Raw genomic sequence first — 17237 nt, forward strand, 5'->3', positions numbered from 1 at the left:
TTTAGTGCCTTCCAAAAAAACTGTTTTCTGATCCAACACTCCAAACAACAGCCCAGTCACCAGAATAAAATGTTTCTGCAAACCACAGATATGCTACAGACATACGTTTCATATGGATCATTTCAACATTTATAAACATAAACATAGTTCAGAGGTCGATGCTGTAACAACTCTGCAACAGCTGCCAACAGCAAGGCCAATACTTTCAGCAACATCACGGGATTTATATTTCATCTTTTTTTTTATAAATAAAACCTGAGACATGTGAATGAGAGACATTCAAAGAGAAACTCTCAGTATTTTAGTTTTTTATTATTTCTTCAACTTCTTTCCGTCCTCTCAGTTCTCTAATTCTTGCCTCCATCCAGCCTCTGCGTGGATGGTTTAATGTTTTAAATGGGACTAATGCCGGATCCTTATTGCTCCCCAAGAGGGTGTGGGCTCTTAATGCCCCCCACCGTACGCTGCTTCTGTGCTTTCTCCCAGGGAATGCCATTGGCATGAGGTGAGATATCTTTGTACTGTACAGCACCTTTGGGCCACACACACACACACACACACACACACACATGGTCACGTGACATCAGTGTGCTTTGTTTGCATTGTGAACATTTTCTAACTCTTCAGAGCAGATTAAAAGAGAAGTTCCAGCCTCAGACGTTTCACTGAATGAGCTCCAGTCGCTGCAGCAGAAAATGTGTGCCGTGTGGAAGAATTCAACATTTACAAGAATGTTTTACAACGTAAATTTTGTAATGAGCAGAGCACTGACAGATTCTAAGTGGCTACTGCTGTCTCTTTAAATTGTACTCTGTCATTACTTGCTCTACACGATTGTTAGGAAACCACAAATTGAGCTGTTTTCGCCTTTTTGTCAATTGTCAGCAGGTGTTAGTGTCTGTCAGTCGTCAGCAGGTTTCGGCTCAGACACATCCCGGGACAGGAGGGCTAATGTTCCAGGCTGGAAATTAATCCTAATTTTGTCCAACTGCCTCACATTAAACAAGTCTGCAAGCACATTAAGAAACGTTTAACTCCACAGACCAGTCGTACATGCCTTTGTGTAACCAAACTACGATGGGAAAGATGTGTGGGTGGTTCAATTGAAGCAGAAATCCATTGATTTTCATGTTTGTATGAGCCAGTATTCAAAATCAATGAATACTGTACTTTCAAGGTGGAACGCCTACATGGTTGTGGATGAGGTACGAGCTCTCGAGGTGGACTTTGCCGAAGAGTTTCATAGCCATTCAGTATGGTAAAGGTAATTGCCTTACCTTTTGTGTACCTCCTCACAGGCGTTCGTCTCCAGCAGCAGAGTCCTCCATGATCACTGCTGTGAAGAGAAACAATTGTACTTGAAACACTCAAACAAGAGACAGCACATGAAACTCACATCTTGCAATGTACTTTCCATATCCAAGGCCATCTTCAAGCTGCCATATTGTAAATGAAAATCTGATTTCCCTGTCTCTCTTTTTTATTATACAGCAGGTATACGTGTGAACACAACAGAAATACACAGAGTCTGTATTCAGAGACAACCTCGTCGAACTCTGAAGTCGTCGAAAACCACTGACTTTTGGTGTCAGACACCAACGGAAACAGTCAAGGTAGGTAGGCGGAAATGCGGGGGGACAACAACAAAAGTTAAGGCGGTGGAAGTCTGAGTAGAGTGGGCGGGCGGGGTGGTGATGGGGCCAACAACCACAGTGTTTGCTTCTTGTAAGATTGTAAAGCCAAACCCTGTTCTTTGTTCCTGAACCCAACCACGTGCGTTTGTTGTTGAAGGAAAACATCAATCCGTTCTGTACTGACGACGTAGTGCTTTTATTTTGAAAGAGACTGTATCAAACTGTACATTTCCTGTGAAAACAGAAGTGTACTTTGAAAACAGACAATGCATGTAACAGGCTGAAGTTGACACGGCGTCCCAGAACGTCAACAACCAACACACCCAGGGTACCTTGGACGTCATATGTGGACGTGGAAAGTCCATGACCAAACGTGGACATGTGACGAGGTCACAGTGAGGATGTGTTGAAATTATAGGAAAGAACTTCATCTATTTTGATGTAGTTGCCGAGCAGGACACCATTTTTTAACACTGCGTTACCACCGACCCCGACCGTACCACCCATCAAACAAGCTACCCTACTGGCTAGAAACAACAAAGCTAATAGCTGACAAATATATCAAATGACAGATTATATCAAATTACAGATTACAGAATGGTCATCAAAACTAGACGGACTTAAATCCATAGACATTAAAGTATGAGGAAAATACTATAGATGAAAGCATGTACCTTCATACCTCAAAAGTCTTAGCAGAAGAACTAACGTCTCAAGTGTGACGTCAGATTGTCCTTTGGCAAGCAGAGGTTTCTCTAAGTTTGTGTCATGGTCTCACCTGCTCCATCTTCCTTTCCCCCATCCTCTACCTTCAGTGTCTGTCCATACTTGTCCTCTAGACGCTCCTACAGATGCGGTCAACTTGCCTGTCTCGCATTAGCAAGTCAGCATACGAGGAACTTCCAGTCATTTGTCAGATGCCAGCCTGTTACCAATATCCTGCCTGTCTGTTCTAGACTCCGGACACCACTGTGACGGGTATGTCAACATTGATTGAAACTGAAAACCCTCCATCCATTCATTTTCCACCGCTTATCCCGGTCAGTGTCACATGGCAGCAGGGAACTCTTTGACTCTTCCTTTCTTAGTATTTGTCACACAGCATCTTAATCAGTGATGGTCTTTGCAGATGCAACATGTACTCTGAATATCAACTGTCATCCTTTGTAACAGGTTAGGCTAACTGCACTGTAGCTAACTTAGTGCCTCAGTGTCGACTGAAAAAGACACACTTGGCTGGATACATCAATCACACACACACACACACACACACACACAACGATTAAAAGGCTAATGGCAAAGGCGTACTGAATAATGGAGTGGGAACAAAATGGCAATTTAGTGTGAATATCCGGCTAATATGGAACCGCTAAAGGGCTCGATATGGTGTTTATGTGCACAAGGTTACCGGCTGATACTTTGTGCTTCAGAGCTGACCCCTGAAGTGACACTTCAAACCACTCAACAGCAATAATAAGAGCGGATCCATAAAACAGGGACCATTATATTAAAGCAGATAGAATGAGGACGAAACACAGTGCGAAACCCGTATATTCACAATCAAAAGAGCAACGGTAATATTTTTAGCTGTGATGAAAAAAGCACCAAGTCCATTATCTGGCTGAGTATAACAGGAAACAAACAGTCCTTTAAAGCCTCTGAACCCTTTCATGTTTCCTACAAGAAGACTAAATGAACTCTGCTGACTTTGTATTCTTTAAAAAACCCAAGTGGAGGTCAGCAGCGGCCTGCTTTCTCCCGTCCCCTGTCCCTTTAAAGACAATGACCTGACTAGCAGGGCAGCTTGGCTGGAGATTAGAAAGCAGTTATTTCCAGCACCCTCCTCATTTATTTGTGTACGTGTTTTAAGAGACCTAAAGCAGCAAGCTGCATGCCTGGGTGCCATGCTGATAAAGCAAGAAGGGGACTCTGTGCACTTTTACCCAGGGCCCCTGAGCGAGTGGAGGGGCAGCATGGGGGGGCTCGGACAGGGGATCAGGGCTCTAAGCCAGGCGGATACACTCGGGTGGATAACATGTCTTTAATGCTACTGATGGACTGCCCAACTGGCGCCCCGGCTGGCTGGCACCGTGCCCAACGTTCTTCCACTGGCTGAGCGGCTGTATAGCTTGGATGACTGTTGTGAGACAGAGAGGGAAAGTCAGGGGTGACACAAACAGACAGACAGACCGCAGACAGACAGACAGACAGACAGAGGCAAGCTCACAGGACACACAGAGGCCACAGGCAAAGACAGTCTTACAGATGGGGAGAATCGCTGACGGACAAACCAGCTGGAATGTAGTGCATACAGGGCGCATACCTACACACGATCATGCTCATTTTAAATAGAGCTATGGAGTTAATTAATGTATCACACAGGTAGCTACAGCATCACACTACAGGTTAGGTGTTTGACATCCAGCGTCTCTTTGTAAGACTCTAGAAAAGGCATCAGGCTGGTAAAATACGATTATATCGTGTGCACTCAACTGATGCCAGCCTCTAAGATCTGCTGATACTTATCTGTCAGAGCACATCCATCTTTTTAGTTTAGCATTAAAAGCTCCACTGTGTAGGATTAGGAGGGAGATATTGTCAGGAACTGAATATGAAAGTGTTTTCTTTGGTGTGAAATCACCTGAAAATAATAATGGTCATGTTTTCGTTACGTCAGATCGTTCGTTACTAAGATAGGGACATTCATTTTTTTGTGTCAGCCTCTATAGTCAGCAGCCCCTCTGCAACAACTGCAGAAACACAGCATTTTTTTTTTAACATAAAACTGTTTTCTTCAGTGTTTTTACAGGTTTAAATCACCAGGTCCATTTGTTTTGGAGAGGTGAGCAAACATTAGGTTATCAGAGGAAAATGGTGGGCACACAGAGCAGGTGCTGAGCGAGCGGCTCGTCTGTGACGTGCCGAACAGCTTAGAAAAAACACTGATTTGTAACGTTAAACTGCTTCATTCAGTTTTTATACCAATTTAAATCACCAGGTCTGTTTGTTTTGGAGAGGAAGGGACCTCTGTGGATCATTTGCCTCTTAGTAAAAACCTCCTGAGCATCCGGATCAGAAGTTATCAGACAAAAAAGATGAGCACACATTAGCAGATGCTAAGCTAACGTCCAGTCTCTGACATGGCAAATGGCATCGTAGAAACACTGAAACAATTGGGAAGAAGCAGCGGGTTTATCGGGCAGCTGAGTGAAGTGGAGCCTGCGGAGGAAACACCGGGACCGTCTGGATGTAATAGTCCGTGGAGGTGCTGCGGTGCTCGGCTGCACAGATAGGAAACCCCTCAGCTGACAGGATGTACCACTCTCTCACTCCGCTCTCTCTCACGCAGGTGCAGAACGTACGTGCTACTTGGCCGTCGGATGTAGTCCGTGTAGTGTGTTCAAATGCAACTGACACAGGGCGACGTGAGGCGACGTAGACGACGCAACAGTTGGCTTTCGTCGCCGCTAGTTCTTTGATGTCAGTTTGGTGTGTGAGCACCTTTAAGTATGACACTTAAGGCCTAATTTCTACCTAGCTGAGGGACTTGCACAAAATCTCTTAAAAGGTTGCCTTTGTTAAGGAGAAATGTTAACTCTCTTTCCATGAAGATTGTTTGTTTGCTTGGACTCAGGCTTGTGACGCCTGTTATCACCTCACAAAGTTGGCTCATCATGAGATAGTGAAAAAATGGCAGAGGAAAAGACGACAAGAAAACCATTCTGGTCAGAGATAGAAGATGAAGATTAAACATCTGGAGGAACACAATCATAGAAAGAACAAACTACAAAGTACCAAAGTTCAAATACCAGAAAACAAAACAACTGTAGGAAGAAACAACGAAGATGATTCAGTCAAATCTAAAGTGTAAAATCAGGAGTGTATCCGTCGGGTTCTCCTGGTCACAGAACACTCTTCTCGAGGTGTGTGATAATTTCATTCATCACCATAAACTCGGTCATGTTGCAGTTAAGATAAAGGCAGGGGGACCTGAAGGTTTGTTTGACCTTGCTTTAATGTCTTTTGTGCAAATGTCTAAAGATTCCTTAAGTATAAGACCAAGACAAAGAGAAAGCCATTAATACTGTTTAATACTTTTATTTTGAGGGAACCTTAACTTAAGGTTTTTTTGGTGAGCACACATTAGCAGGTGCTAAGCTAACGGCCTGTCTCTGACATGCTGACGGCATCACAGAAGCACTGATTTGTAACAAGAATCTGTGATGTTATCAGTTTGAATCATTGGGTCTGTTTGTTCTGGAGAGGGGGAGACCTCTGTGTATAATCAGGCTCACAGTCAAAACTTCTTGAACATCTGGATCCAAAATAATGTGAGCACACATAGCAGGTGCTGGGTGAGCGGCCAAACAGTGTAGAAGAAACACTGATTGTAACATGAAACTGATTTATTCAGTGGTTGAAATCAGCTGGTCTGGTGGTTTTGGAGAGGAGGAGAGCTCCGTGGGTAACTCAGCTCCTGGTAAAAACCTCCTACACCATAAACACTGAAGGAATTCTTAAAGGGAGAAGTGTCAGCTGGTTGAAATCTGCATTCCTCACCGCTAGACGCCACTGAATCTCCCTAAAACTTAGACACAGCTTCTTTAATCACCACAGCACATGAGCTCCAATTCATTTTCCTGGTTTCATTTGAGATCCCGGGGAAACCAATCTGTTAGAAGTGTCTGGCGATTCAGAGGAAAGCTACAATATCAGTCTCCTGGCAGATCTCATGCTAAATGTGCTCAGTCAGCCTTGAGCTGCAGTCTGAAATAACAAAACAAAGGAAAAAGGAGGGAAAATGCAGATTTCCGAGGCTGGACTGCCGTGTATCAACTGACTGCCATTAAGTGAAAACTGAACCAGTAAGGTTTACTGCAGCATGTCAAACATTTCAACTCTTTTCCGGCTGTGAAAGGAGTTCTTCATGGTCCAATACTTATCTTAATTAGTACAAACGGGTCTCTGCCTGTCCGTCGAGCATCATAATACTGCTTTTAAGTTGTGACTTGAGTCAGATAAGGTTTGCACTTTGTTTGACTTGACTTTTGTTTGAGTTGTTGCTTTCAGTAGGAGCTGAAGTGAAACCGTAACTTGTGACAAGAGAAAATGCAAATAACAAAAACCCAGCCTCGAGACACGACCTTTCTCAACAGTATGTGGTTCAGTCATATGTCGAGATAAGGATGGTATTTCTCACAACACCACATGATATTGTTGTATATACAATATTTCTGATTTAAACGAACACCTTTTCCCAGAAGCCCCGAGACATTTGCGGCCAAAACGAGACAGGAGAAAGCAAGAAAGATGTCTGGGGATAAAAATTAAAGTGAGATTTTGAAAGCACTGGTGAACATCGTGGATAACGGAGAAACCTAAAGGTATAATGGCTTATAAGGTGCTGAATACTTAATCAGAGTTGTAGTTTTTTTTGTATGCTAACAAATGAATCATTGTTTAGCTTTAGCAAATGCTACAGCAAACTATGATTTATCTTAAAGGGATAGTGCACGCAAAAATTAAAATTCAGCCATTATCTACTCACTTGTGCGAGACCGTGAGACATGGTCACGGCCTTCATGTGTGTTCACGTGCTTTCACTGGTCTCGCTCAAGCACACACACATGAGCGTGGTGCCCAGAGAGGCAGAGCTACAGGCTACAATGAGGCTAAAAACAGAGTTCAAATGAGGTTTTTCCAAACAACTTTTTATGTCGGGGCTTCAGGACACTTGGATCACTACGGACGAGCAGTATGGAGATATTTTGTGGTTTCAATTATGTGTTTTTGGACGTTTGAATCTGGGGCGCCGTCAGCCTCCATTAGGTGGAGTTGTGTTGCTACCTCCTCTCCCCTTGGATCTCTGCAAGTGATGTGAGGACTCTAAAACTTCACCTGAGCCTCCCTCGGCATATGGGTGAGTAGATAATGGCTGAATTTTCATTTTTGGGTGCACTATCCCTTTAAAACAGTGGTTCCTAACGCAGGTGTCAGATCCCTCGATGGGTTCGCTTCTGGAAAACGAAGATTTTAGGCCAGCGTTGGAAACCTCTACATGATATCTGAAGTATCCACTGACGGCGGAGCTTTTTGGACATTTCTCACCTGGAACTATCGTCAGCAAGAGTCAACAATGCAAACACAATTTTAACGTGGACAAATCTGACATCTAACTGAAAGGATCTTCTGTCTAAATAAGGACGCTCTATCCTACCATGACATCACATATCACTCCTTTGTCACGTCTACATGTAACGTTCAGTATTCTCCTACATGTGCTGTTGATGTTCTACGATGCTGCAACCAACGCCAGGACAGCAACAACACCACGTGGCTAGGTTTGGGCAGTAAAAACTCTACATATGGGAAGCAAACACCAGGCTCCCAGGTTTGTCTCCCAGGTCCAGGGTTTGTTGGACCCATCCACCCCCCCCCACCCGCTCTATAGGGACTTTCCAGCTCCTTATATTACGTCGTTATTGGCAGCGTTTTAACCTGACGCCGTCCAGCAGTGGATCATTCCGCTGCAACAGGTGCTGTCTGGCTGCATGCAATCTCCTCCATTTTACATAGCCTTGATTCAGTATACCATGCATCCCTACATTTTATTAGAGTCCCTGACTCATCACTGCATTCTCTATGGGTTGGACACCATTGACCACTCACAGACAGCAGCACTGGTATATTTTTATCCATAAAGCAATACTGGGCAAACTTCCAGCTGACCTCTGCTCCCTTCTGTGTGTCAGCTCTGGTAGTTTCCAGCTACGCTCCTTCAAGTGCTTGCTTTGTAATGAACCCTCCTACTGTACTGTACACCTTGGACATCTTCAAAAAGATCTAAAAAGTAGAAACACTTACATCCATTGATGAATTTAAGGGCTTAATAAAATAATGTGGTGACAGAGACAAGTGCTTGTTTTTCTCGCGAGGCTACAGTGTTTGAATAGTTGTTGTTTTATTGAGGATTTTTGTTTTATATGTTGTAATTGTTGCATTTTAAATGTGTTTTGTTCGGCTGCTACCTCGGCCAGGTCTCTCTTCAGTCTCAAAGGGACTTCCTGGTTAAATAATGGTTGAATTAATAAATTAAGATAATGGACTGATGCCACCTGTCCAACATAGTCCCACGCCGACGTCATCACGTATCAATGTTTGGTCATGGACTTTCCATAAATGCACAACGTTGGTACAAAACCGCGAATTGACCTTTTTTTCCCTCAAAAACAAACGTACTTGGTTACGTTTTGCAAACACACACAGCTGGGTTTAGGACAAAACAACAGCGTTTGGCTTTACAATCTTATAGGAAGTGAACACCGGCCTCCCAGGTGAAAGCTGATTGTTGCTGATGTTGTCCTGTTGCGTTTCTCCCTGATACCGCCAGGTGCCATTAAACAGTAACAGCAACCGGCTGCATATCATGCTGGCATAAAGGACAGCTTTTTCGTTGGTGTCTGACGCTGGAAGTCACTGACCAAGCACTGGTTTTTCACGACATTGGAGTGAGACTGGATTGACCCGTCTGCGAAGCAAACTGCTGTGAAAGGCTGCTTTTGGCGCTGGTGTCCGACACTGAAATCACTGACAAAGTGACGGTATTTGATGACTTTGGGATGAGAACGAGCTGGTTGCTCGTGTTGGTTGGTGGAAGGGAAAGGGGTGTGTGTGTGTGTGTGTGTGTGTGTGTGTGTGTTGGGGGGGTCGCTGGATTAAAAGGCCCTGACACACCAAGCCGACGGTCGGCCGTCGACCAAAGTCGGGCCGTCGGTGAGCATCTGTCAGCCTAGTTTTTGCGGTGTGTCCCGCACCGTCGGCACTTTGGTGCTGGCGGCTTTTCAGCTGATTGAGCATGTTGAATCGGCGGCGGAGCTTGTCGGTGAGAGAGATCACTCTGATTGGCTGTTCAGGTTTTATTTCCTCGCCGCTGTAGCGAGTGAATCTGCCTGTAGTGAAACCAGGGCTAACCGGTGCTTCCTCCTCAGGCTCCACTTCACTCAGCTGCCCCACAGACCCGCTGCTTCTTCACACTTTAACCTGAATAACAAACCGGAGCTAGCTGGGAGCAGCTAGCGGAGCGTTAGCCGCAGCATGACCGGAGGGAAGCACAGCCAGTTAGCCTCCGCTAGTCTCTGAGCTAGCTCCGGCTCTCCGTTTGGATCCAACCGGAGCACCGAGCCCTGGTTTGTTATTCAGGTTAAAGTGGGAAGAAGCAGCGGGTTTATCGGGCAGCTGAGTGAAGTGGAGCCTGAGGAGGAAACACCGGGACCGTCTGGATGTAATAGTCCGTGGAGGTGCTGCGGTGCTCGGCTGCACAGATAGGAAACCCCTCGGCTGACAGGATGTACCACTCTCTCACTCCGCTCTCTCTCACGCAGGCGCAGAACGTACGTGCTACTTGGCCGTCGGATGTAGTCCGTGTAGTGTGTTCAAATGCAACTGACACAGGGCGACGTGAGGCGACGTAGACGACGCAACAGTTGGCTTTCGTCGCCGCTAGTTCTTTGATGTTGGTTTGGTGTGTGAGCACCCAAACAGTTTGGTGTAATCAACAAGTTTCTATGTTTGTGTTGCAATAAAAAATAAATTGAAATTATTGTTGACTCAAGATTTAAATGTATTGGTAACACTCTTCAATGCTGTATCATAAAGCAGAATATATTTGTTTTGGTGAAGAGTCACTGTTCAGACATCCTCAAATATTCTGTGAATAATCTTCATGTCATTGTAGTCAGATACGGAGGATCTGGACATTATGGTCAGATTTATTTATCCTCATGATCCCACAGAGATTAGTGTAACCAAAGCAAAGGATGCTTGTTCTTTGGTTCTGGTGGAGGTTTCCTCGATGGGCAGAGCCTCATTCAATAACTCTCTCCTCCCCAAAATGTAAACACAGCATGCTCAGGGAATCTGAATGGATTCAATCTAATGATACCTACTGCCACAGAAACTAATACACAGCTTTATTTCAAATTATTTACTCATGACCAGCTGATCAGCAGGAGACTTTATTTAAAACAGGGTGAATAAATATACTGTATACAGTTGGCTCTAACAGGATGGGCTGTTTATGTTTGGAGGGATCTTGAGGAAATCAAACTGTGTTTAGATTATCAGACATTTCGAGTGCCGGCGGCTGTTTAATAAATAAACAGCTGAAGCTCTGGATCTTAGATTCTGTTATGTGTTTGGTTCAACATCATTTGAGTGGTCTGGTTAAGCGTTTAGCATATATTATTATAAACCCTTGTCGTGAGAGTCTGATACTTGATAGAAACACGAGTTCGATCTGTACTATTTGTGTTAACGTGCAGAGTCTGAACTGAAATACAGAGTCAACACAACAACGCTGTACTAACTGAATACGAAGGATATCTTGAGCCAACACATCCTCACTGTGACCTCGTCACATGTCCACGTTTGGTCATTGTCCACATATGACGTCCAAGGTACCCTGGGTTGTTGACGTTCTGGGACGCCGTGTCAACTTCAGCCTGTTACATGCATTGTCTGTTTTCAAAATACACTTCTGTTTTCACAGGAAATGTACAGTTTGCATACAGTCTCTTTCAAAATAAAAGCATCGGTACAACACCGCAAATTTGAATTTTTTTCCTTCAACAAACACACACGTGGTTACGTTTCTCGTCGTGTGACTCACACCTGAAGTCACTGACCGAGTGCTGGATTTTAATGATTTCAGAATGAGACCAGGTTGGAGGGACGGGTGGTGGAAACACAGAACTTTTACCCAGGAGACCGCTGTTTGTTTTCCAGGTGAAACTATCTTTTATGTATTTATAAGGTGACATAGTTAACATCACATGTAGTATACAGCTTTTTTCGTCTGTGTCTGACGCTGGAAGTCACTAACAAAGCTCCGGTTTTCGACGACTTTGAGCTGATGATGGCTTGTTCATATACATGATCTGATACAGATCAGGCACTATTTGTTCTTAAGGATCATATATGATACATATGGTATGGGTTAAGAGTCTTACTGACTACCTGGCCTACAAGTGTAGCATTTCTATAACATCTTCAAAATATTCTGGTGAAATGTTCTTTTCTATTCTGTAAAAATGAGACGACGGGGAAACTTTGTGCTCTCTGTGTGTTGCTACTACTTTGCCTAAGTATCTGAAATTGCACACAACCAGGGATATGTCAACCTGTTCTCATTCCCAGCTCATGAAATACCGAAGATTTGTCAGTGATGTTGACGTCAAACACTGACGCAAAAAAGCACGTTTTGCAGAAATGTACCGGACGGCAGCAGTTGTTGACACAGAGAGCAGCAACAAAACTGTGCCTTGTTGCCTTGTGTCTGTTAGACACAAGGCAACAAGGCACAGGCTGGTTAAAGTGACCAACTCAGTCTAACCACAGGCTGTATGCAACACGCCTGGTGGTAGAAGCTCCGCCTCCTGGGAGTTGTAGTTTTTTTTAACACTTAATGGCAAACTGTGAGGCACACAAAAGGAAGCCATACTGTCTTAAAAAAAGGCGTGGAACACACTGAATACAGAAAAACATATGAAATCAAAACAAATCTCATAGTAAACGGGGCTTTGGAAGGATCAGGCGAAAGACATCATTAATCCAAGATCCCCAAATCTGTGTGGAATTAGTGATAATTCCACACAGATTTACCACGCTGGGTGGAGCAGTGGTTGTTCTGCATCACAATAAATATGCGATAAAATTATTAGTATCTGATATTATTGTTATGCTTTTGATTAGTGAGGGTGAACCCTGATGAGTGGGTTTAAATGTACACTGTTTGTGCTGACATGCGTTTGTACGTATATTTTTATGTGTGAGCCGTATGAAGTTTTTAGACTTAACTTTATTCCTACTGTCATGTATACCATTTCTTAAATTTTATTGCATATGTTTCATTTTCTGTCACTTAATGTGCAGGTTTGTCACAGTATATAATAATTATTTTTTCTATTTCTCTGTTGTTTTTTTCCTCTATATCTGGAGTTAAACCTCTTTTTTCTCGTCACCAGACGTGTGAGTCACTCAGTGTATATTTATCTCATCTCCATTTGCAATTTCTTACAATGTGTGTTGTTTTTTTTTTGTCATGATCACATGACTTCTACATGAGTTTTTAAATTGCACACCAGTTTCCAATGCATTTTAAACCATGATGAAGACTCTCCGGTAGAAACATGTTGGTTTACCTGTGAATCAAGGATCAAGGACAATCTTTAACTGCAGTCGGATGTGTTTTGGACTCCCTGGACTTTTACACTCAGTGAGCTGACCAGTCGTTTATTTAATTGTTTATTAAAGAAAAAACAAACACTAGTAGTATTTTAATACAGTGACACTGGGATGGTTTTTGGGACAGAGACAGCTGATGATGGCGTCACAGTTCTACCCCGCCCCCCCAGTGAAGGAATATTCTGAGCTTGACAAACACAATGCACACTGGCTGGAGCCCAACTGGCTCTGCACTAACATGCTCTCTGCAATATGGCAATATGCTAACTGCATGCTAGCAGAGTGACACCGCCTTCAGGCCGACTGCAATGCTGACTATTTATCAGAAGACTCACATGGGCTTAATGGAGTAAGTGGGCCTGGACCTATTGTTGTCATTGTTACTGACATGGGGTCATGGCGTGTAGAAGGCCAGTGGGCCTGTCGGCTGGTCGGTTGGGACAGCTGAGAAGTGGCCTCAGAGCTGTGGGAGTGGCCCGGCCCAGATGGCGGTCCTATACAGCCCAGGGACTCAATACCTTTCTTGCTCCCCCCTCACAGGCCAGATGGAGACCATTACAGTGGCCTGAAAGACCTGAGCGAGAGAAAGTGTGTGAGACAGAGAGGGAGAGGTGGGAGAGGTGGGGTAGGTGGTGGTGGTGGGGGTGTCTCGCCTTTCCAAAATCTCTAATTACCACAATTGTTGAAATCTTTTCAGCCTGCTTTTTTCTTGCTTTTCTGATACAAAAAGCTCCCTCCCAACATGCACTGCAAGCCCTCCTGAGAATTCCTATAAGAGACCAGACTGTTTCACACAAGACAGAAAGACAGAGAGAGAAAAGGAGAAACGCAGGGAAGGGAAGGAGAGAGGAGAAAAAAGCACATTAAAGAGATGCAAATCCAACTGTCTGGGGTGAGGAGCATTAACCAGCGTTAGTAGGATAGCTGCCTCTATTTTTAGTGTTTGCATGTGTGTGTGTGTGTGTGTGTGTGTGCACGCACAAGTGTGTGACTGTCTCTCTCTGCCGAGGTGTGTGATGACTTCCTTAAGCCCGGGCTTTCATGTTCTAGTGAGACAGTCTGGGCGTCGAGATATGTCGGCAGAAATATTCTGCCTAATTGAGACACTTCACAAATGAAGCTGTCAAGCCGGGCTTCAAACAGAATACACAACAGCAGTTGAAAGAGAATTTCTAGGACAGCAGTGTGAAGGAGTTTCTTTTTTTTTTTCTAAACAAGTACAGTGCGTTAAATGATTACAGGTTGGTTTCAGGACAATCATCAGAGTTGCCAAGGATTTTTAAAAAAACTTCCACAGGGAGTCAAAAATAGCTGCCAAGCCAATCACGTCTTCAAGTCAAATAAATGAGTGGAGGGGAGGGATGCATTTAATTCATTTACTGAGAACACCCAAGGCCAATGTCAGAGCCATGCAGAGGGCTTCCAGGTGATGTAACGCAGCGTCTGGCAGCCATGTTGGCCTCTCTTAGTTCCTGGAAGCGGCACGGTTATGTCCAAATGTGCAACATGACGATATTCAGAGCCCGTGTTTCAGAAACAAGTCACTGCACTGTTGTGTCTTATTTCTCTGCCTTCAACACTCAAACAGCTTTGTAACATTTTTTACTGTGATTTCGAGCTGTCTGAGGAAGTGGAAGTTGACAGCTGTGAGAGAAATGTTGGTTGTCAAACCAAATTCTCACAAGAAATAAGCCAACAACACATCCTCACTGTGACCTCGTCACATGTCCACGTTTGGTCATGGACTTTCCACGTCCACATATGACGTCCAAGGTACCCTGGGTGTGTTGGTTGTTGACGTTCTGGGACGCCGTGTCAACTTCAGCCTGTTACATGCATTGTCTGTTTTCAACATACACTTCTGTTTTCACAGGAAATGTGCAATTTGCATACAGTCTCTTTCAAAATAAAAGCACTACGTCATTGGTACAACACCACAAATTGGCTTTTTTTCTCCTTCAACAACACACTCACGTCATTGGGTTTAGGAACAAAGAACAGGGTTTGGCTTTACAGTCTTACAGAAAGTGAACACCGGCCTCCTGGGTGAAAGTTGGTGGTTGTTGGACCCATCTACCACCCGTCCCACCAGCCCTACGTGGACTTCCACAACCTTTACTTTTATTGTCTTGCCACGTTTCCCCCAAACACCGCCTGGAGTTATTAAACAATATCAGTGATCGGCTGCGTATCATGGCAACGTGAAAGGACAGCTGAATTTTTTGGTGTCTGACGCTGGAAGTCACAGACAAAGCACCGGATTTCAACGACTTCGGACTGAGACCGGGTTTCGAGCTGAGCCAAATTCATGTGTGTCATTTTCCTTTCTGTTGTTTTTGGTATTGTGTTTGGTTCTAGACATCCCCAAGTTTGTCAACGTTGTGTAATCAGAGTCCAACTTGTATTACCTGGGTATGAAATGCGGGGAGCTTTTTTGGTGACCAGCGTGCCATCTTCACCTGTCACCTCATGTGACTTTGTGAAAATCCTCTACTTAGAGTCACACCCCAGAAACCCAGGCTCCTACATTTCCCATGATGCATCTCAACAGTAACTCCATTTTCACACCTGCATTTCATGACAGGCTTTTTGTCTTGAGACAAAATATGGATACAGTGACTTTGGTGACATCACTGTGATATCATCAAGGTTATTTTCTCCCTCCTCACCTAACCACAGTGATGACACAAAGAAGGGACCCCCTCCATTAACTACACTGTATCTATTCACTATTAATGATAGATAGATTATTTGCAGTAGTGAGGTCAGTTATTTTCCACGTACGTATGAGACAGCACACTGTGTCATACTAATCTAATGTTTTTAACTGTCTGTATTACGGGAAGCCAGATGGATCAAATCATGTCGACATTTACAAGTTTCTCACATCAGAAACATGTTTGGAAACCAACGTCTCTCTCTCAGACCAGTCCAGTTCTTTTTATTTCCTATCATCTGCGTTCCATATGTTGAATGATGACAACTTTATTATAACACATTATAAAGGACTGTGCGTTATAGGTGGAGTTTCTGTGGATTTTGTACATTAAACACTGATGTTGGCTTTGATACTGAACTGACAATTTTATTGCAAAATACAGCAGATCAAATTATTTGAAAAAATAATAAAGGTAGATAATTGCCTATAAAATTTGAATTCAAATCTTGTTAGTGTCAGCAGAGGTAACAGCATTTTTGGTTTTATTTTGTTTCACAGAAACACAAAAAAAGGGCGTCTTCTCATGTCGGCATGACACGCACCTGGCAGCATCATGGGTAAATGCAGTGAGGCGACAGCAAACGTTAAGGCAGTGGTCGTCTGAGTGGGGTGATTAATGGGTCCTACAACCACCAGCTTTCACCCAGGAGGCCGGTGTTCACTTCCTGTAAGACTGTAAAGCCAAACCCTGTTCTTCTTTCCTAAAACCAACCACGTGCGTTTGTTATAGAAGGAGAAAAAACATTCGTTGGGATGCTTTTATTTTGAAAGAGATGATGTCTGGTAGTTCTCGTTGGTGTCTAACGCGTAAGCACTGACCAAGCATCTCCTTTGCTAGTTCTCCAATCCAACCTCACGCTGGAGTCGTTGAAATCCAGCTCTTGGGGAGTGAGTTGCGGCTTCAGACGCTGACAAAATAAAGCCATTCTATAGTAGATAGTGATCATTCAATTGTTTTTTGTGTATGGAAGATTAAATTATCTAAATTACCCCCTAAATTGATTAAAATCAGACAATTTAAAAAATTGAACATTGATCTGTTTATTAACGATCTGATAAACACTAATTGGGATAGATATCAACTTATTCCATATGTTCGGGATGCTTGGGATTTTCTGCACAAAGAATTTTCTTAAGTCATGGACAAACATGCACCCTGGAGAACCGTTAAAGTTAATGGCAAACACCTCCCTTGGATTAATTCCAAACTTATCAGTCTCTTCAGAGAGAGGGATAAAGCACGGGCAACTTATCGTCGAACACGAGATAATGCTGACTGGGAAGTGTACCGGCAACTATGTAATATGAGCAAAACAAAAACCTGTAATGCAAAATCCAACCACTATAAAGAATCTCTCACCTCTGATTTTAAGAACCCTAAACAATTTTGGAATAAAATTAAAACTATTACTAGTACATCTGATAAACATACTATTAATAAAATAAGAGCTGATAATATTATACTTCATGACTCCTTATCTATTGCCCAAACCTTCAACCAGCATTTCTCGACTGTCTGTTCCTCACTACTACCTGAATCCCATCTGTCTACGTGCACCTCTAGCAATATTTCAGCATGTTCCAGTTCTTTTTCATTTAGGAAAATCTCTCCATTAGAGGTCCAGAACGCCATCAATGAACTG

At 43.5% G+C, this 17237-nt stretch overlaps 1 protein-coding gene across 15 annotated transcripts in view; it reads right to left on the reverse strand.

Moving 5' to 3' along the window:
• The window catches only part of LOC117259519 (uncharacterized), a 157579-nt gene that overhangs the window by 52446 nt on the left and 87896 nt on the right, over positions 1-17237 (reverse strand). For 8 of the 15 annotated variants that reach the window (XR_013490998.1, XR_013491007.1, XR_013491000.1 and 5 more), the window contains one exon: positions 1278-1336. Coding sequence is in view for 4 of the 15 variants with exons in the window: in XM_078167388.1 (XP_078023514.1) it covers positions 1278-1336 (59 nt within the window). In the remaining 11 variants the exon portion in view is untranslated. The remainder of the gene's footprint in view (positions 1-1277; positions 1337-17237) is intronic. The other 7 variants (XR_013491005.1, XR_013491004.1, XR_013491006.1 and 4 more) reach the window with 1 other exon arrangement.

This window comes from Epinephelus lanceolatus, chromosome 4 (genome assembly GCF_041903045.1).
Source record: "Epinephelus lanceolatus isolate andai-2023 chromosome 4, ASM4190304v1, whole genome shotgun sequence".
NCBI lineage: Eukaryota > Metazoa > Chordata > Actinopteri > Perciformes > Serranidae > Epinephelus > Epinephelus lanceolatus.